This window comes from Lactuca virosa, chromosome 5 (assembly GCF_052849685.1).
Source record: "Lactuca virosa cultivar CGN04683 chromosome 5, Lactuca_virosa_CGN04683_v6, whole genome shotgun sequence".
Classification (NCBI taxonomy): domain Eukaryota; kingdom Viridiplantae; phylum Streptophyta; class Magnoliopsida; order Asterales; family Asteraceae; genus Lactuca; species Lactuca virosa.
Genome location: NC_136430.1, coordinates 15,795,738 through 15,818,632, shown reverse-complemented (window position 1 = coordinate 15,818,632; position 22,895 = coordinate 15,795,738). Strand labels below are relative to the sequence as shown.

Sequence of the window (22,895 nt, the reverse complement as noted above, 5' to 3'; positions counted from 1 at the left end):
ATCGAAGTTGTCTGAATTTGAACGAAACAAGGTTTGGAGATTAATTCCTAAACCTGAAAATGTTTCGATTGTCGGGTTAAAATGGATTTTTAAAAATAAAACCGACAAAGATGGAAACATTATTCGAAATAAAGCCAGACTTGTTGTAAAAGGATATTCACAACAAGAAGGAATCGACTATGAAGAAACTTTTGCCCCTGTCGCAAGACTCGAGGCAGTTCGAATATTTTTGGCTTATGCAGCTCACAAAGATTTTGATGTTTATCAAATGGACGTGAAATGTGAATTTCTCAGTGGAGAGCTTGAAGAAACAGTTTATGTGGAACAACCCCCAGGTTTTATTAACGAAGAATATCCTAATCATGTTTATATTTTAGATAAGGCAGTTTATGGTCTGAAACAAGCACCAAGAGCATGGTATGCAACACTTACATCATTTTTGAAACAATCTAAATTTAAACAAGGATCAGTTGATCCCACATTATTTCGAAAGAAAGTGGGGAATCATCTAATGCTTGTTCAAATTTATGTTGATGATATTATTTTTGGCTCGACTGACCCTACTTTGTCTAGAGAATTCGAAGAATTGATGAAAAGCAAATTTGAAATGAGCATGATGGGAAAAATCAATAATTTCCTTGGATTGAATATTCGTCAAAACAGAGAAGGGATTTTCATTAATCAGGAAAAATATACGAAAAATCTGTTAGAAAAGTTTGGATTGACGAATAGCACAAAGCTTCGTGTACCAATGGCAACAGGCATAAAGCTAACACCATCGTTAGACAAACCTGCTGTTGATATAACGTTGTATAGGAGCATGATTGGTTCATTACTTTATCTAACAGCAAGTAGACCTGATATCATGTTTTCCGTGTGTAATTGTGCTAGGTATCAGTCTAATCCACACGAACCACATCTTACTGCAGTGAAGAATATTTTTCGTTACCTTAAAGGTACAATTTCGTTAGGATTGTAGTATCCTTCGAAAACTGGATTCTTCGTTCAAGCATACTCAGATGCAGACTTGGGTGGTTGTAATCTTGATCGAGAAAGCACAAGTGGAGGATGTCAATTTCTTGATGGCAAATTAGTCAGCTGGCAGTCGAAAAAGCAAACGTGTGTGTCAATTTCCACAGCTGAAGCAGAATATGTGGCTGCTGCTGCTTGCACTTCGCAAATAATATGGATCCAAAGTCAATTGCGTGATTATGCAATTAATATGAAAAAAATTCCATTATATTGTGATTCTCAAAGTGCAATAAGAATTTGCCATAATCCTGTGCAGCATTCAAAGACTAAACACATAGCTCTTCGTTATCATTTCATTAAAGATCACGTGGAGGATGGAAACATTGAAGTACATTTCGTGAAAACAACTGATCAGTTAGCTGATATATTCACGAAAGCTTTGGATGAAAAATCTCTAATGCGAATAATAGAAGGTCTTGGAATGATTGATGGCAATTCTGTTCCATGCGAAAAAGAAGAATGATAGGCGAAAAAGAATGAATCAGAGGCGCTGAATAAAAGATAACACAAAGTCATTCAGCATTCAGAGGTTACTGTTCATGGTCAACGCTTCGACCGCTTCGAATTCGCATGATTGTCACTTATTTTCAGCGTTGAGTTAATGGTTACTGTTCATAGTCAACGCTTCGAACACTTCGAATTCACATGATTGTCACTTATTCTCAGCGTTGAGTTAATGGTTACTGTTCATAGTCAACGCTTCGAACGCTTTGAATTCGTACATTTGTCATTCTTCAACGAATGCCAAATTTTCGTCTGTTTAAATCAAAAATTCAAAAAGATTTTCTTTTGTTTTGTCCTTAAATTTTCGAAAAATCAAAAATTCAAAAAGATTTTTGTTTTTAGACTTTTGTTGCAGATTATGATGATGATTCAGAGGGGACAATGCAGGCCGTTTTAGGATCAGGTAAAATTTTTCGTATGAATTAATATGTTTTTCATTATTCGAATTAGTTAGGTTGTCCCTAGAAGCATGCTGCTGCATGTCGTCCAAAGCCTCCATGACTCAATGTGTGTGTACGAAAGCCTTAATGAAATGTTTCGTACGAAAATTTCTTCCCAATCAGGCTTATATTCACATTAGTCTCTGAGCTACCTTACTCTTCTCAATGAGTTAAGAGTTTCCTGTTTGGTCCAAAACATAACAGAGGTACTTTTCGTGTCTTACACCAATCTTTTTCATCCAAAACATTCTTACACGATCACACACAAAGACGTATATCCGAGAGGTCTCTGATCAAACCCATCGAGACTTAGATATATAAAAACTCTGTGTTTATGATCTGACATCATGAGTCTGTGATGGAAGTGAAACCCAAAAATCTTACAAATTAAGGAATTGACGGGGAACATTGTTCCAGATATATACGAAACTTTTGTTTCTGTACCAATGTTCGAAACTCCAAATCATATTCATTTCGAATGAGTGGTCTTGATCAAGCATTCGAAACCCACAATGTTGGTTACCCAACAAGATCCAGTATATAAATTTTTTTTATGAATATGATTTCCGTGTGAGTTTCATTCGAATGTCCTAGTCATGTTAAAAATTTTCAAAGCCGACTTGTCACTGACTACACTGGTCATACAAGTAATTTCTGTTACACTTTATCACCTTATGTTTAGGTTGACATGTAACGAAATTTTGAACCTACCCACGAAGCATTCTTAAAAGAAGCCCTTTGATACTTATCAAAAAGTATTCGATTGTAATTCACGGGAACATACACAAGCTGTTGCTCATCTCTCTTGATGATTAACGAAGCAACCTTTGCCCGGGGTTTAACTGCCTTTGTGTCAAATTAAATTTTTGACATCACAAATTTTTCTAAACTTTTTGTTTCTTGTCTAAACTTTCTTTGGCACACTACACACACGAAATCCTTGAGGTTCTGAGTAATACCAACTCAGACTGATGATTTCGAACATCTGGCATATGACTTCGCTTTTTATCCCAAAAGTGAAAGAGCCTTGCCTCCATTCGAAGGGTTCTAACGGTTACAATTCTATTAAGGGGATAATGGCAGGCTGTGTATATGTGACGTATGGTATTTTGCCCGGTTTTCCAGGTGATGTGACAGACACTTTTTGACGCATGGCTACCTTTCCGCTGTACAGGTCCGATTTTCAAGGTGCCACGTCGGATCTCATTAAATGCATCCCGCTTCAAATTCAAATCATTTAGGGTTACATATAAAAGGGGGTTCAAGAGTACTTTATACGTTTATGTGATCAACACTCAAAACTTCCCAAATTCTCTGTTCTTCATCTTTTTCAAACCCTAACAATGGCGACTACTGCTCATGTCGATCCTTCTACTGAAGATACTTCTTCTGCACCAGTTATGAAGATTCAATCTACCAATTATTATGTGGATGGTGAACTTTCTCAATGTCCAGAAGAATTCAAGATGCTTATTGTTTCTTTAAAACACTCTGTTTTATCCAAAACAATGTTCAATTCCTTTTCTGTTCCGGTATCCTGGCTTTCTCAAGCAGGATCTACTGCCACATACAACAAAGCCTCTGATTCGATTACTTTTCACCTAATCAATGACAAAAAGGTTGGGCTTTCCAAGAAACTGTTTTGTCAGATTCTTGACATTCCAAATACACCTCCTTTTGTTGAATTTCAATTCTCCCAAATTATTCATATGTTTAATGAAATGGGATATCAGCCCCCATTGTCAAAGATAAGTGACTTTAAGAAGTCTGGTCTTCCAAAAGTATGGAATTTTTTGTTTGGGATATTTTTGTGTTGTTTAACCGGAAGAACAGTTGGATTAGATAAAGGAAGGATGGAGGTTTATGCCATGGTGGCTGGTTTATACTATGATCTTCCAGCAGACTACTCTACACAGCTATGGAAGGAATTCCAAAAAGGAGTAGAACATACGAATGTTGTTCATGGCATTTCGTGTGCTAGATACTGGAGTCTAATTCTGCAACATTTTTACAACAAGGAAGGCATCTTGGTTTCAAATGAAGAAGATAAGGTTACTTTTCAATATTATCACTTTCCGAAGGAAGTTGTTGACAATGATGATGAATTTCCAAACGTTGCTCGGATTCTAGATGCAATGCTTAAAAGGGTGGATCCTACGAATCCTGTTTTGATTGCATATCTGAAAACATTTGATTCTTCTATTCCTACGGGAATTTTGTTGCCACGCGAAGAAAAGAAGATCAAAAAGTCGAAGAAAGCTGATCCTGCTTCACCTGAAAAGAAAACGAATGGTTCAACATCTTCTAAATCTTCAAAGAAGAAGATAGAAAATGTTGTAGTAACAGTTGAAGCAACACAAGTGATTGAGCCAATAGTGGAAGAGACTCAAGACAACGTGATTATTCCTTCGAAAACAGGGATGTTTCGAAGAATCAAGATGAAATCCACTCACAAACGAAAGTCACCATCACATAAGTTGATTCGCAAGCCTCAAATTACTCACCAAGGAGTTTTAATTCGTGAGGTACTTGTTCCTGTTTCTCCCGGATCCAAGAAAAGAGCAGCAGAAGATATGGCAAAACACTTGTCACAAAGGAAAAAGCAGAAGACGAAGAAGACTCGAAATATTGTTTTATCTACTGAGTCTACAGAAGACGATGAACGAATACCAGAAACTCAGAGTTCACTTCTATCATTACAAGTTCCATTCCTGAGAAGACTGTTATCATACCACCCGAAGTTTCGATTGCCAAGTCAATTTTTGAGGAGGTTCGAACTTCAGGCATCCCTGCACACGTATCTGATACGGATGCAAATGTCAACATGGGTGAAGGTGGTTCGAAAGATGCAGATCAAGGTCCAATTATTTCTACTCCTTTCGAATCATTGGTTTTTTTTACACCAACATCTACTATTCCTCTCACAACAACCACTGTTTCACCAACCTTTGAACATATCATCAATCAACCAATTACTTCCATTTTTTCCTCTCAATCCACTGATACACCCAAACCATCTTCACCCACTGAAACTGATAATGAAGGGTTTGGTGGAACATTCGAAGACCTAGAGTTTCATGATGAAGAAGAAGAATTTCCCGATCATATGTTAATGACAATGAAGTAATACAAAATTCTTAATCACAAGTTGAACTCCATCATTCAATCTCAAGCTGATCTTGGCGGAGGTTCATCTATTTCAAGTTTGGAGGTTGATTCTATGCTCAAGATGTTTGAATCAAGAGTAATCAACAAAGTTTCTGGAATGATAAAAGCCTCAGAGTCTGTTATTTTAGAAAAGGTTGATTATACAGATCAGAATTCTGAGCTTCGTGTTAAAACTCTCAAATCTGATTTTATGGGAGAAGTTAAGGATCTGCGAAGCATAACAAAAGAACGACATGTTCTTTTTGTTCAGGAAGTCAAGAAAGTAAGGGAGGATGTTAACTTCCAAATTCACGAACTTCGTGAAGACATGAAAAAGGAAATTTTATCTCTTCAACATGATTATGCGTCTTTGAATCAGAAGGTCGATATCATTTGTGATGCTGTGACTTGATTTGTCAAGCTATACGAAGGTTTGAGTCCTCAAATAACTCAAATCTCCAAGTCTGAAAGTGAAAATTTTGAAGGTGTGATCAAATTGTTAAAGGAGTTAAAGGAGATTTCAACAAAACCGGTTTCATCACCGTTGATTACTCCAGAATTTTTGTCCCAGAAGTTTGTGCAGTTCGAAGCCATACTTAACAAGCAACTTGCTCCACTATTTCGCATATCTAGTCTTCTTCCCACAACTACTGCCCCTCCTGTTTTCACAGGGGTGCAAGGGGGAGAAAGGAAGTCAACAGAAGAAGAAGCGAAAGTGGTGGGCAAAGTATTTCCATCTAGCATTCCTTCAACAAAACCAGTAATTGTGACTGCTCAACCAGTGACCTCAACAATCGTAACAACATTACCAATTACAAGAACAATTTCGAAAGGAATTGTAATTGGTAAACCTTTGGAATCTGGTGGAAGTGGTTCGAAGCTAAAAGACGTAACTGAAAAATCTGCTTCGAAAGACAAAGGAAAATCAATTCTGGTTGAAAAATCTAAAGAAGAAAAGAAGGCTGAAGCTGAAGCTGAACTCGAGAAAATGAGGCTTATTCAAAGCATCATGACTCTGAGGGCTGGTGATCCGAAGGGAATGAATAAAGGTGATCCAGCAAAACATTACAACTATGAAACAATCGAAGCCTTGGTTGCCTTTAATCACATGTACTCATTTGATAAGAAGCCAAAACAGAATTATGTGGTTACAAACACTGATGCATGCCAGTTGGATTTCCCTATAAATGAAATGATGTTCATCATGCCTCGGTTCAAAGCTGAAGGGAATTTCAAAGAAAAAGCTGAAGGGACTCATATGAAAATTCGTTTTCATGCAGTACATGGCAAAGCCCCTGAGGATGTATGGTCACTGATCAAGATCAAGAAGGTGATAAGCATGAAAAAGGATGTGGTCTTTGAAAACATTGTTCAAAATGTTAAATATGTTGTGGTCAGGGCAAATGGAAAAACATGCGAATTCACTATTGCAGATTTTCCTCTGATGAACTTGTATGACCTTATACAAGTGGCATTGCTTCTGAAAGACAAATCCTTTTCTTTTCTGCAAAACACAGATCCAGAGGAATTCAAACTTGGAGTTGCTCACATCAAAATCTTCATTGAAAATTATTATGAGTGCCTAGCACTGACTGATGTGGAGTTGGCTACTGCAAAAGGAATGGAAGTAAAAGTTCCAATGGCTCCTTCGTTAACTCATACTGAGTTAAAGAAATATGCTGATGGAGAAATATGTTTAAAGCCATTTGGAATAGTTTTTGCTGGAAAGGATAAAGCTGGAAAAGTGAAGCGGTTTTTGTTCCAAGCTAGCGAAGTGGAGAGATACTCTACATCTCAATATACGAACTTGATTGTTCGTATGAACCACTGCAAAAAGAATAATGAAGGAGACAAGAAGGAATTGAAGAAAATTATTTCTTGGTATACTGAGGTTCGAAGAGTTTTGTTGTACTCCATTACTCTACTTACAAACTGAAGACTTCGACTTTAATTACAAAGGGGGAGATTGTAAGGGTCGAAATGTTGTAATAGTCGAAGTTTGTATTTAGGGTCTTCGAACATTTTATAATGTATTTTACTAGGGCATAATATTCGAAGCTTCATGTTTAGTCCTTAGTATATTTTTTGTACGCTTTTCTCTTCTATAAATAGGAGTGGTTACTAGTGTCTTAAAAACGAAGTCTTTACAGAATATTCATGGTACTCTGTAAAATTTGCAAAAGCGTAATAGAGCCAAACAGATCATATTTACATTGGTCTTCAAATCTTTCAATTCTACTTTGAATTTACTCTCTAATTCATTCAATACTTGATTCATTGTCTCATCACCCTATATAAGTCCTATTAAGCTACTTATTAAGTTTTTAATTTACAGTTCAAAATTTTATAGTTTTAGATATTTTGTATATAAAAACATGAATATAGGCGAAACCCGTACGTGACATCTGTTGGCGCCAACAAGCCCCCGCCCAATCGTCCTCCACCTTACCAATCACTATATGAGTAACAATGTGGTGAAAGTTTGTTAATATGTTCAGAACACACAAATTACCTAAACAATAAGGGAATATGACTTATCAAGGTAATTAACTTTTCGGTATGTTCACATCTGGGTAACTATCTTTTTTTTTTACACATCTACGTAACAAACTTGTTGGAAATGATCACATATGACCATTATGACCTGCTATAGCAGGTTAAATCCTAGATGTGAACGCTTTTAACAAGTTCGTTACCTAGATGTGTACAAAAATAATAGTTACCCAAATAAGAACAAAACGAAAAGAAAAAAATTAAATTACACGAATGGTCCCTGTGGTTTGGGGGAATTTGTGTTTTTGGTCCCTAACTTATTTTTTTTTAACTTGGATGGTCTCTACTGTTTATTTTTTATTTTTGTTGCGCGTTTGGTCCCTTTCTTACCTAAAAAGACTATTGTGCCCTTATTAATTTATTTTTTAATTAATTTTCTTATTTATGTATTTATTTTTTACATATTTAAAAAATTTAATTTTCCTCGGATGATCCCTACTGTTTATTTTTTAATTAATTTATTTTTTTAACTCGGATGGTCCCTACTGTTTAATTTTGTTACGAGCCTGGTCTCTGTCTTACCTAAAAAGACTATTGTGCCCTTATTAATTTATTTTTTTAATTAATTTTCTTGTTTATGTACTTATGCTTTATATATTCAAGAAAACTTAGTAGACCCCACATATCTGTATCTCCTCACCATCCCATCTCTCATCCTTCTCAACTTCTATTTATTTTCTATCTTTAGTGATATCGCCGTCTTAATCATCCCTTTTTTTTCGGTCCTTCAACTCCGTCGAATCAACACCACAACCCACTAAAGATGAAGAGACAGTAGGTTATGGTGTTGGTTCGCCAGAGTTGAAGTACCAAAAAAAGAAGGATGGTGAAGACATCGATGTTACTAAAGATGGAAAAGAAATAGAAGTTGGGGAGGATGAGAGATGAGATGGTGATCGGTAAGACCCAAATTAAATTTCTCAAATGTGGTTTCAGGTTTACGGTGAGGAGATACAGATATGTGGGTTATATTAATTTTTTTAAATATATAAAAAATAAATACATAAATAAGAAAATTAATTAAAAAATAAATTAATAAGGGCAAAATAGTCTTTTTTAGGTAAGACATGGACCAAACGCATAACAAAAATAAACAGTAGGGACCATCCGAGTTAAAAAATAAATTAATTAAAAAATAAACAGTAAGGATAATCCGAGGAGAGATACAAATATGTGGGGTCTATTAATTTTTTTATAAATATGTAAAAAATAAATACATAAATAAGAAAATTAATTAAAAAATAAATTAATAAGGGCACAATAGTCTTTTTAGGAAAGACAGTGACCAAACGCGCAACAAAAATAAACAGTAGAGACCATCCAAGTTAAAAAAATAAGTTAGGGACGACAAACACAAATTCCTCCAAACCACAGGGACCATTCGTGTAATTTAATTTTTACTTTTTGTTTTGTTCATGTTTGGATAACTATTTGTTTTTGTACACATCTAGGTAGCGAACTTGTTGAAAGCGTTCACATCTAGGATTTAACCTGCTATAGCAGGTCATAATGATCATATGTGAACACTTTCAACAAGTTTGTTACCTAGATGTGTAAAAAAAAAATACTTACCCAGATGTAAAAATACCGAAAAATTAATTACCTAAATACGTCATATTGACAAACAATAATTATTATTTGTTTATTTCGTCGATAAAATAACAACCAAGCGAAAAAAAAAGACGTAAATTTTGATGAATGCTATCAACAAATTAGTTCTTTTAAACCACTCCCTTAAATAATTATATTCAATATGAATTACCAATGACATCACGAGGAGTGCCGCACGAATCTCAGCCCCATATCTTATTTCATCGAACGGATAATAATCACGATCCATGTATTCCAATTCTATTGGCTGATATTAACCTGTCCAAACGGGTATATATACAAACTAAAACCATAAGTATTACCAGATCTTTCTCTTCCTCATCGCCGTCACTCTCTGGCCTTTGATCGTTACCCGGATACATTTTCCGTCGGAAACAATGGCTGGTCGAGGCAAAACCCTAGCATCATCCGGAGCAGCAAAGAAGGCCACTTCAAGAAGTAGTAAGGCTGGTCTACAATTTCCCGTCGGTCGTATCGCCCGTTTCTTGAAAGCCGGTAAGTACGCTGAGCGTGTTGGTGCTGGAGCTCCTGTCTACCTTGCCGCCGTCCTCGAATATCTAGCAGCAGAAGTAAGTTTCACTCGTCAATCTTTCGTTAATAGATCTGCATTCGTGTATATGAAATTTCTAGGGTTTGTTAATTGAGGGTTTTTAAATTCTGAAATTAATTATCTGCAGGTGCTTGAGTTGGCTGGAAACGCTGCAAGGGACAACAAGAAGACGAGAATCGTGCCGAGACATATCCAATTGGCCGTAAGGAACGATGAGGAACTAAGCAAGCTTCTAGGTGATGTGACAATCGCTAATGGAGGTGTAATGCCCAACATCCACAACCTATTGCTTCCGAAGAAGGCACCCGGTTCTTCTAAGCCAACTGGTGACGACGATTAGAACGAGAAAGTTGCGTAATTCACATCAAAAGCTGGTTTGTTCTGTTGCGGTTAGGATATCAATTTAGGGTTTGTTATCGGATCGGTGGTTGTTTGAATTGTTAGGGGTAGGATTTTAACTAGTTAATATGTTTATATATGTTAAATTTAATGAAAAATCTATTTTGTTCGTATTCATGAAAAACTTGTTAATTCAATGATATTGCTTTTTATTTCTCCACTATTTGTTTTTACATTATTATTATTATTATTGTTCTTAAAACTTGTTTTAATTGAACAATTTTTGGTCAATGTGTTTAAGAATCTTCCCGGATTTTGATGCTTGCAAAACCTGTTAAACTAACTTGGATTCGCATAATTTGTTTATTTTTATTTAAAAGGAGACTTCCATTGGATTCAATGCATATGATTTGTTTATTTTAGTAAAATTTAGCCTTTACGAACAAATGAGATTAAAACTCCTATTGATCTATGGTGTGGGAAGGCTGCTGACTACACAAATTTGAGACTTTATGGATCTGGATGTGCAACATATGCACTCGATGACAATGAAAATTTAGAGTCAAGAGCAGTTAAGTGTGTTTCTTGGGAACTGTTGTGACATCGTTCCACAGGTGTGACTCCGGCTGACTAAGGAATCTCCAAGCGGAACCTGTGACTACAGCCAATAAACATGTTAGAGGTTCTCCGAAAGAAGATATCGGGAGGACGCTCCGACGCTCTAGTCAACGAGATGGGAAAGACTTTAAGTGATATCGTATCGAGAGTCCTGAGAGAGAGAGCCTACCTCCTCAAATGATCCATATGTTGCTTATATAGTTAGGGTTTTTGGGCGGAGGGGACCATAACAACGACATTTTGCATACATGGTTGCTATTGGTCCATTTGTCCCCGTCTGACTCCTCTGCTTTGATTGGTGCATAGGGAATAAATAGTAGTGGCTCGTGCACAACCATACTGACGCCTCCTCACGTATGCTAGCTCATAGCCTTGCGTGAAGATCAAGAAGTCTTCTCCTACGTGACGCTGGCTGTCGGGAATAGCTGGTCCTCTCGTTTGTCTTGTTATGGTCTAGCCCGAGCGTTGGTCTCCGCTGGCTCCCGGGTTTGGCTGGTTGGGGTCGTCCAACTGTTTTTCCTTTGCTCCGTTTGAGCTAGTGGCTGTTTTGCCATGACTGGATACCATCGTGTTTAGTTGTGTCACGACGGACCACTATGGGGTACGCCATCAGGAACTATTCGAGAGGAAAAAACTAAAACTATAAAGTTATGAGCTAAAAAAAGTAACTATCTCAAGAGATTGACTTTTGATGTGACCACCATGATTCACGAGGTTGCTAAGTGGAGGTAGAGTTCTCATTAACACCCACTATGCCTATAACGGGAACCATCTTCGTCTAGTGAGCATGTGGTTAGCTAGTTTCCTTCACCCACAAACACAAGGTTCTCCAATCGTGCAACATTGCAATAGATATATTGAGGGACAAATTGTACCTCCCAAAAGATATGCTCAAGTTGACCTTATTGTCTATGCTTTTACTGTGGCGGATGATATCGAGTTAGTTTTAGAGCCTCTGTGTTCTCAAGAGGAAAATAAATATTAGCCTTGAACTCAATTGAGTGGGTGGTTTCTATGTTCAGTGACATGAAGTCTTTGTAAAAAAGTTACATGTGGGATATTGTTATTGTTTCGAAAGGAAATAAGCCACTTAAGTGCAAGTGGGTCTACAAGCTCAAAAAAAACCATTTGTTGGGGGTGAAAAACAAGGTATATGACCCGATTGGTAGGTAGAGGCTACAATGTATTAATAATCCGATTGGTAGCTAGAGGGTATGATGTACATCTCTGGTTGTTGTACATGCATTGTTAAGATTAGGTGTTTCTGATTATGAACTAGAGTAACTCCGAGGGGCCTCATCAGTGGCCACTTGAGGACCTTGTAAGTTCACTTTTTAATTTCATATTAAACCATATGCATGAGTTTCAAGAAATTCAATCATTAATACTCCTCATGGACAATTTCAGTTTTAAGCACAAAACAGAAAGCAACTTTACCGGATAATATACGAATCTCTAGATCTTGAAAGAGTTCATAATCTGGAAAGATATGAGTAGATCTACTCATACATCCAAAATTTGAATAATACTGAAGAAAATTACAGTTTTAGCATTAAGCAAAGAATTTATGAAAAAACCATAAGAGGTTCGAGCTGCTTGACAAAACTAACGGCGAAGATTTTAGGATGCATAGCTTCCTGCCTGCCACCAACATTGTAACAACCCGCCATTTTTCAAGTTAATGTAATTCAAACTTGTTCAAATGAAAGTCTCAATTACAATCACATTCAAGTAAATTCACAACATAAGTTGATGATATAAGAACTTTGAATGCCTAGAGTGCATGTTCATTTAACTTATATACAAGTATATGTGGAAAACCATGTTGAGGTAGGCTAGTATAAGCTAAATACTTAACATAAAATCACACTAGATCAAACCAAGCTTACACTAGTTCAAATAAAAGGATTATACTTAACTTAATATATGATAAATCAAGGTATAAAGGTAGTTTTCGGTCTAGGGAATCTTATCCCAAAACCAAACCGAAAACACCTCCCTTTTTAGAATAAAGCAACCGAAAACACCCATTCTAGAATGCCTTGACCGCAAACCCTTTTCCCTTTGACTCTTTGACCAAAATCCATTTACTCTTGGACTTTATGACCGAAAACACTTCCTTAAAGGAAGTGTATGACCGAAAACATAAAGGTTTATGTAACATCCCAAAAATCATGACCAAAAATTTTGTTTTTAATTAAGTAACTCATAAAATAGTTTACTGAAAAACATCATCAATATCATAAAACATGTCATGGAATAATAATAATAATGTCAGAGTACAATCCCCAGAACAACATAGTGCGGAATAATAGTGTGATGCGCTGCTACCGAGCTGACTCCTTTCCCTTCGAAGAAGAAGGACCTGAAACAAAAAATGTAAACCGTAAGCACAAAGCTTAGTGAGTTCCCCCATCATACCACATACCAAACTATAAACATATTGCCAAGCATATCTGGGTGCCCGACCTTCCCTGTTGAGCATACCGGGGTGCTCAACCTACCCCTGCTAGGCATACCGGGGTGCCTAACCTACCCCATGTCAGGTATATCTGGGTGCCCGACCTACCCTCCGGTGTATCTCAACCGGTTACGGGGACTATTTTACCCCTACCACTACCATATAACAACATAACATAAACATACTGTCAGGCATACCGGGGTGCCCGACCTACCCCTTGGGTCCTTTAGACCTGATACGGGGACTATTCCCCCTACTACCACTATCGCATAACATCATACCATACTAGCACATAAAACATAACAGATAGTGGCATACAAGACCATTATCACAAAGACAATTATCTAACAAACAACTCCTACTAGTGGGCCGACATTGTGGCCTTAGACCCACTTCTACTGGAAGGTAACTCACCTCAATATCGTACAGTAACTGAACTGTCCTCGGTACTGGGATCAACTCTCCTTAACCTCCTACATATAACAATCTCCTTTAGTTACTCCTTCATATTCATATCCCTTTTAAGGGTCACTCTTGGATAAAGGTCAAGTCAAAGTCAAAGTTAACGCCCTGGTCAAAGCCAACATCCTGTTTGACTAAACTCGCCGAGTTGATCCATCAACTCGTCGAGTTCCATAATTCAGAGAAACTCGAATTCGCGATCCGACTCGTCGAGTTACCCTCTAACTCGCCGAGTTTCTCTTTATGACAGAATCGGGACTTTCCATTTGAACTCGTCGAGTCCTTCCTTGGACTCGTCGAGTTCTCCTTCATACAGTTGGGATATTTGTTCACTGAATTGGCAAGTTCATCCTTGGACTCGTCGAGTCCTTGACCTTAAGTCAAAAACACGTCTCACTGGATGAGTCATCTTCTAGACTCATCAAGTTGCTAAGTAATAGAGAAGGTTGGGGAACCACGATCCGACTTGCCGAGTCCTATGAGCGACTCGTCGAGTCCCCCTTGATCCTAAGACTATACAGTCGATTTTAGTCGGGCTTAACACGTAAAGTTACAAACTTTACGTTCATGCATGGGCTATTTAGCTCAAAAAGCCCTAAAAAGTGGTTCATAGGATGCATGGGACTCCCATGGACATAAAGTTGGCACCTTTATGCCATGGAGTCCCTCAAGGACCCTGGATCTGAAGTCTAAACCCCAAAACATGCTTGCATCCATGAATGGTTCCAAAAATGGCTCCTTAAAGCCCTAAACTACCCCAAAAGAGATATACTAGATGAATGGACAAGGTATAAACTTTATACCTCAAAAGAGCTGGAAATAGATCACAACCTTTGGATCTACTTGCTTCCTCTTGAACTCCGAAGATTCTTCTTCCTTCTCAAGCTTCAAAACCACCAAAATACACAAAAATGGCTCAAGAACACTCAAAGTGGGTTAGGGTTTCGAGTTAGGGTTTTTTGGACTAAGGGAGGCGATGGGGGAGGCCATAGTGAGGGTGTTAAGGTGTTTAAATAGGGTGCAAACCCTGGAAATTAGGGTTTCACTCTGGCAGGCCTACTCGTCGAGTCGAGGCTCCTCAACTCGTCGATTAGACTTCAAGTCCCGCGTCCAACATATCAAATTCCTACTCGACGAGTTTGGGGCCTCCAACTCGTTGAGTTCCTTTGTAAAAATGCATAATTCTTATTTAAAATACATATCAGGAACTGAGCGTTACAGTTTAAGGCCCACTAAGGCCGAAAACCCCACCTATATATAAGTATTTAGACTCAAACTCAAATAATTTCTCAATTTCTCAACCGTAAACACCCTCGTTTTGCTCTCAAAAGTCATACAAAATCTTCATATCTTCAAGAGTTTTCTACCCAGATCATCATAATCCCACCTAGAACACCAAGAACACCAAGAACGATTTTCAAATCTTCATAATTTCACTAAGAACACCAAGAACACACTGAAAACTCCTCAAGCCCACCGAAAACCCCCTTCTGCTCACGAAAACGCCTAGCACACTCCAAATAATTCCAAATAATTTTGTAAGTATTCCTTACATAATTAAAGTGTTGCCTAACACTTTAACTATTATTTAAATCATTATTTAACCTATTAATTAAATTAATATCTTATTAATTTAAATACAATATCGTGTATAATTATTATTAGGACACAACTGCATACGTGGGTTCTAACCCGAGGATCGTCTCTACAGTTTCACTATCCAAACACGAACTTAATTCGAGGTGAGTTCATACCCCTATGTTTTCACTATTTTTCAATGTTTTTAGGGTGGGGAATACAAGTTAAACACAAAGACTCTTGTGTTAACATTCAAACGATTTCAAAACATTTCAAACCATTTGCAATTGTTTCAAAACGATTTATCGATGCATTTATCAATATATATATATATATATATATATATATATATATATATATATATATATATATATATATATATATATATAAACCTTTTTGTAGCATGTCGAGCAAAAGGGTATTTTTCATAAATCTCTTACTACCCCTTTATACACACTGTTAAATTGCAAATGCTTCAGTTCATTACAGGGCATACATTTAAACTATAGTTAGTATAGTTTGTAAATCACTACACTATTTTGCTAAGTTCAATAAATGATACAAGAACATACATTTAAACAATAATAGGTATTGTTTTGGAAACACTACACTATTTTACAAGCTCAAGAACACTATACAGAAACAAGTATATAAACTATAATAGGTATAGTTTATGGAACACTACTCTATTTCACTAATTCATGGATACACTACTAAATAATTATTTAAGTATAATGAAAGACCCACACTTTCATACTTGACAATTGTTACTCCGAAACATGCTACATGCATATTCATAAAAACAATATTTTATATTGATAAAGTGATTACAAACTACTGGATACAAACCAACTATTTCAAAGTGTTATATATTACATAACTTCCCAGGATTCTATAGTTTTATACATATGGGAGTGCAAAATACAATAGTTTCAAACTATTCGAAAATCTTCTATCAATACAATAGTTTCAAACTATTCAAAAATCTTCTATCAGTATATAACTATACTAGATGCTTATCTCCTGTAAATTAGTTAAACATTGAGAGGGGTAAGCGGTGACGCTTAGTGAGTTCAATAATAGATACAATATAACGTTATGCCATATATATACTTCAATATGACAGAGGCAAAGAGGATCAAGGAACAACAAAGGCATATGTGAATCATGTGACAAACTTTCCATATCAATCATTGATTTCATTCAAAGATATACAATCAATGAGACATAACAATTTCCATACTTGATATACATCAATAAAGCTTTGGCCCAAATGACACAGAAGACATACAACTTCGGATTAACCTTTTGGTAGATTTCAGGCTTATAGCCCTGTCTAACCTTCTGCCAATACCATAGAATAGAAATCATTCTCTTACGGAGACATGTTCTACATGGCCAGAGGCTACATACCAGTACCAATCTGAATCTAAGTCCTTTCACTGATCACATGGTCAAAGGTATTTCTTTTGCTATTAAAAATAACGAATAAAAATAACACGGGAAAATAACCCGGAATAATAACACTGAAAAACACATAGCACATATAACACATAACATACAATTGTTCCTATATATTAAACTCACCGTGAAATAATCGGGGGTTAAAATAGTAATTTGGGCAGCACTTCGTTACTATAATTAGCTTTCTTCGTTGCAAACCGAGAGTTTTCTTGAAAACCGGGCTCTGCGAAGGTAGAGCTTCAAAACCGAAAAGATAAAATTTTCGGGCTTTTCGGCAACTTCGGGGCGTGTTTCGGGCGTTGGAAATAATCCCGGGACTTCGGGGGATGTCAAAGTAGTGAAAATATGGAAAAAGGGGTGAAAAAGGGCAAATTTCCTAACATTAGCCGGGAGGGTTCGCAACTACTATTTATAGTAGCGAGGTTCGGATCCGAAGCGAGGGGGAGAAGGCAGGTGGCTGCGAGGCTCGGAACACATGGCAGCATGGGCGAGGCTCGGATGCGATCTGGCTGCGTGCCGGCTTCGGATTGGTCCAGCACTTCGGACACGGGGCGAAGTCAGAAGCGATGCGCGTCGGAAGGTCATTGGACCACACCATCGGTCGAATCAGCAAGCGACACGCATGTCGGGCACGAGGTATGCATGCGAGGATCCGATGACGTGGCCTATTCCAGACCTTATCCTTGCGAGATTCCTCGGAAAATGAGCCCAAATCTTCTAAAATCCATAACTTTCACATACGAGCTCCGTTTTTGACGTTCTTTATATGCACGCGTAGGGAAAATTATGCTCTACAACTTTCGTTTAGACTTTTTCGGATAATTTTGACTTTATTTTAATATTATTATTTTTAACAGACCGGGACTGGTAAATCCGTTAAAAATTCATAACTTCTTCATCGGACGTCCGTTTTTGTCAGAATTTTTACCGTTGTACTGCTAATGACGAGACCTTCGATTCTCGTTTAGGTTGTGTCGGCTAAAAATCACTCGATCTAAAATTCGAGTTTTTAGCTGTCTACTGCTAAGCTGAAACTTAGAAAAATCACAACTTCCTCATATGAAGTCAGATTTTGGCGTTCTTTTTATCAAAATTCTTGGTTTAACGAATACTACGACTTTCATTTAGATCACTAAGGCTAAAAAGTAGTTTATCAAAAACTCACTTTTTACGTCATTCGGTGCCGTGCCGGTTTTGTCGCGGATCTTCGATTGGTCATAACTTCTTCGTTATAACTCGAATTTCGATGAGGTTTTCGCCTAAATGTTTCTAACGAGATTATCTACAACTTTCAATAATAAAATTTTACTTATTTCAAATTTTATTTTTTCGTTAAATTTCGATTTTTTAACTTTTAATTGGAATCTCATAAGACTTCCAATATTTTCCGAGTGATTCTAAACATAGTTTTACCTTATTTCTAGTAAAAACTATCTGTTAGAACTCAATACTCAATATCACATAATATTTCATAATATTATTTACTTAAAACACGATTTCAAAACGTGTATGTTACAAATACCTCCTCCTTTTGAGAATTTCGTCCCCGAAATTACATCGATTAAAATAAATGAGGATATTTTGCTCTTATCTCATTCTTATTCTCCCAAGTATAGTTCGGGCCTCGATGGTGTTTCCACTTGACAAGCACCAACTCTACTTCTTTATTACGTAGCTTAGTCGTTCTTTCGTTTACGATCTCTTCTGGCTCTTCTACATAAGTTAACTTATTATCCAGTTTCACCTCGGATAATGGAACTGTCTCATCATAGATGCTCAAGCATTTGCGCAGATAACTCACATGGAAGACATCATGAATACCTGCCAAATCTTCAGGCAATTCCAAGCGGTATGTTTGTTTACCAATCCTCTGGATGATTTTGAAAGGACCAACAAATCTAGGACTTAGTTTTCCTTTCTTTCCAAATCGCATAAGACCTTTCCATGGGGATACCTTCAACATTACGAAATCACCCACCTGGAATTCTATTGGTCGCCTCCTCTTTTCCGTATAGGACTTTTGTCGATCCTGGGCGGCTTTCATTCTTTCTCGTACAATTTGAATCTTGTCGGTGGTGTCTTGAATCATTTCAGGGCCTCCAAGGATCTTCTGTCCTATGTATCGCCAACATAATGGCGTACGACATTTACGACCATATAATGCTTCATATGGTGGCATTTTAATTGAAGCGTGGTAACTGTTATTATACGAAAATTCGACAAGAGGTAAGTATTTATCCCAGTTACCACCGAACTCCAAGACACATGCACGAAGCATATCTTCTACTGTTTGGATTGTTCTCTCCGTCTGACCATCTGTCTGGGGATGATAAGCTGTGCTGAGGGCAACTCGAGATCCCAATTCACGTTGCATACTCGCCCAAAAGTGATAAGTGAAACGAGTATCACGATCAGAAATGATCTTTAGTGGCACACCATGTCTTGCAACAATTTCATCCAAGTATACTTATGCGTATTTCTCCATTGGAGCCGTTTCACGCATGTCAAGAAAATGAGCGCTTTTAGTCAGGCGGTCGACGATTACCCAAATGCTATCATGCTGTCTAGCAGTCTTTGGCAATTTGGTAATAAAATCCATGGACAGTTCTTCCCATTTCCATACAGGAACACTAAGGCTTTCTGGGGTTCCGTAAGGCTTTTGGTGTTCTGCTTTGACTTGTAAGCATACTAAGCATTCCTGTACATATCTTCCAATGTCTCTCTTTAATCCAGGCTACCAATAATCAGCTCTTACATCATAGTACATTTTACTTGTACCAGGATGTATTGACAGTTTAGATTTATGGGCTTCTTCTAAAATCTTCTGTCTTAATCCACCAATCTTTGGAATCCATAGCCGATTCTTGAATACCTTTAATCCTCGTGGATCATCAAGTAAAGCATCATTATAATGTATCATCCCTTCTTTCTTCACATTTTCTGGCTTTAGGGCCTCTTCTTGCCATTTCTCTAGTTCATCTAGAATAGTGAATTTTACTGTAGTATGAGTAATAGCAAAACACATACTATTACGATAAACCTTTCTGCTAAGTGCATCGGCAACTACATTAGCCTTTCCAGGATGATACATGATTTCACAGTCATAGTCTTTGATCAGCTCCATGGCTCGTTGTTGTCTCATATTCAAAGTTTGCTGACTGAATATGTACTTGAGACTCTTATGGTCGGTATACAATTGACATTTTGTACCAAAAAGGTAATGTCTCCAAAGTTTTAGGGCAAATACCACCGCAGCGAGTTCGAGATCATGGGTGGGAAAATTCTTCGCATAGGCTATCACTTTACCACGTTGCATCAACACACAACCGAGTCCCAATCTTGAAGCATCGCTATATACGGAGAAATCATCATCACCTTTTGGGAGTGATAAGATTGGAGCATGAGTCAAAAGATCTTTTAGGGTTGAGAAAGCTTTTTCTTGAGCTTCACCCCATTCGAACTTCACTTCCTTCCGTGTAAAACTCGTGAGAGGTACGGATATACGGGAAAAGTCTTTAATGAATCTCCGGTAATATCCTGCGAGACCCAAGAAACTATGAATTTCGGAAGCATTACGGGGCACTTCCCAATTTTGAATGGCTTCGATTTTGGTAGGATCTACGGATACACCGCCACTAGAAATCACATGGCCGAGAAATTGAACTTGACGAAGCCAAAATTCACATTTCGAGAATTTCGCATATAGTTTCTCCTTTCGAAGAAGTTCTAATACCGCACGAATATGAATGACATGATCAACTTCAGACTTGGAATAGATTAGAATATCGTCAATGAATACGATGACAGATTTATCGAGCATTGGGCGGCATACCCGATTCATAATATCCATGAATACAGCAGGAGCGTTTGTTAAACCAAACGGCATGACAAGGAATTCATAATGCCCATATCGAGTACGAAAAGCAGTCTTCGGTGCATCCTGCTCGTGAACTTTCAACTGATGATAGCCAGATCTTAGATCAATCTTTGAAAAATAGCTAACACCCTGAAGTTGATCGAACAAATCGTCGATGCGAGGTAGTGGGTACTTGTTCTTGATAGTCACCTTATTCAGCTCATGATAATCAATGCACATCCGCATCGATCCATCTTTCTTCTTGACAAACAGTACCGGAGCACCCCAGGGAGAGGTACTCGGTCGAATGAAACCTTTGTCAGGTAATTCCTGCAGCTGGATCATCATTTCTTTCATCTCCGCTGGCGCGAGACGATAAGGAGTCTTTGCAATCGGAGCACCACCAGACACAAGGTCAATTTGGAATTCTACTTGCCTGTCCGGAGGAAGTCCAGGAAATTCTTCGGGAAAAACATCTGGATATTCTTTAGCAATGGGAACATCATTCACCGTTTTCTTCTCTTCTTTTGAGACATCGAATGTGTAGGCCAGATAGATAGAACACCCTTTCGATATGAATTTACGAGCTTTGAGGAAATATATTATTTTTAAGGTTCCTTGTTCTCCATAGACATAGATAGGATTCTCCCCTTCAATGGGAGTACGTACTATCTTTTCATAGCACAAGAGTTCTGCGTGGTTCTTTGACAACCAATCCATGCCGAGAATAATATCAAAGTTGGGCAAGGAGATAGGGATCAGGTTAGCAAGAAAATTATAGCCTTCAATTTCTATAATACAATCCCTATAGACTTTATCAGCAAGTAATGATATACTTCCCGCAGTATCTACGTGAAATGGTTGCGCGAGTACATAGCAAGCAATTTGAAAGGAATGCGCAAATTCATAAGACACAAAAGAATCTGAGGCACTAGAATCAAATAAGATGTGAGCAGGTCTAGAGTTGACAAGAAATGTACCCGTCACAACATTCGGGTCCTCTCGTGCCTCCTCTGAGGTAATCTGGAATGCACGGCCCTTAGCTTTTGGCACCTCCTCCTTTTTAGTTGGAGTACCCTTTGATTGTTGAACAGGGGCTTGACTTCTCGCCGGTTGTTGAACAGAAGCTTGACTTCCCGTCATCTGACTAGTAAGAGTAGGGCAAAAACACTTCTTGTGGCCAGTAATACCACATGCATAACAAGTAACATCCTTTCTTGGGCAAGCTGGCTTTATATGACCCTTTTCTCCACATCCATAACAGACAATGGATTCCTTGTCTATTTTGCATTGGCCCGGATGATTCCTTCCACAAACTCGACATGAAGGCGATTGAATAGAAAAAGATTGTGATCTACCGCGTCCACGAGAGGCATTTTGAGTTTGCACTTGATTACCAGGCTCAGTCTGAACGGATTGAGCTGGTAGAAAAGAAGGAACATGAACAATTCTTTCAGTACGTGGATGCTTCGGAACAGTAAGAGTGGCACCACGTAGTTCTACGTCATGCTCACGTCTTCGAGCATACTCAACGGATTTATCGAATGTCAGAACTTCTCGATTGGCAATGAAATCGTGGATTTCGTGTCGTAGTCCCTCCATTAATAACTGAATCTTCTCGTCTTCAGTTGGAATATACTTTGTAGCAAACCTTGCTCTTTGATTAAACTGAGTTTCATACTCATTCACAGTCATTCCTCCCTGTTTAAGTTCGAGGAATTCCTTCTCCAATCTCCTCCTCATGTCTAGAGGACAATAATTCTATAGCTAACGAGTTTTAAACATTTCCCAGGCTAAATTCTCCTGGTCAAACCCGTTGAGAGCTTCATATGTTTCTTCCCACCAGACCAAGGCTTCTCCGATGAGCATTGCGGAAGCATAATTAGCCTTGTCTTCATTATCCACATGAGAAATACGAAACACTTTCTCTGTGTTCTGGATCCAGGTAAGAACAACAATGGGATTAAGAACACCAGAAAACTCTGTAGCACCACTACTCTTGAAATCTTTGAACGAGGGACGCTTCACCTCCCATTTTGAAGATTCTCCAGTGGCTTTCTCTTTTCCTTTATCACCATTCTTTTTGTGTTCTTCGAGAGTCTGTCGAATAACACCGGTAAGTTTACCCAAGAGTCGCTCCTCACGAGGAGATACTGGAGTATTCACTTCCTCAGGTTGAGGACCTCCACCAACCTCAGGGGTATGGCTACTAACCTGTTCAGCCATTACTCTACAATATGGAGTAACATTGTATTTTAGAATATATTAGGGTTTATCCTT

General features: G+C 37.8%; 1 protein-coding gene across 1 annotated transcript; it reads left to right on the top strand.

The window, feature by feature from the left end:
- Window positions 1–9,575: 9,575 nt before the first annotated feature.
- Window positions 9,576–10,396, top strand: LOC145115379 (putative histone H2A.3). The gene is made up of 2 exons (XM_079051667.1): window positions 9,576–9,856; window positions 9,965–10,396. Exons 1-2 carry the CDS (start codon window positions 9,665–9,667, stop codon window positions 10,175–10,177), a joined length of 405 nt encoding a protein of 134 aa, XP_078907793.1. The 5' UTR covers window positions 9,576–9,664; the 3' UTR covers window positions 10,178–10,396.
- The last annotated feature ends 12,499 nt before the right edge of the window (window positions 10,397–22,895 follow it).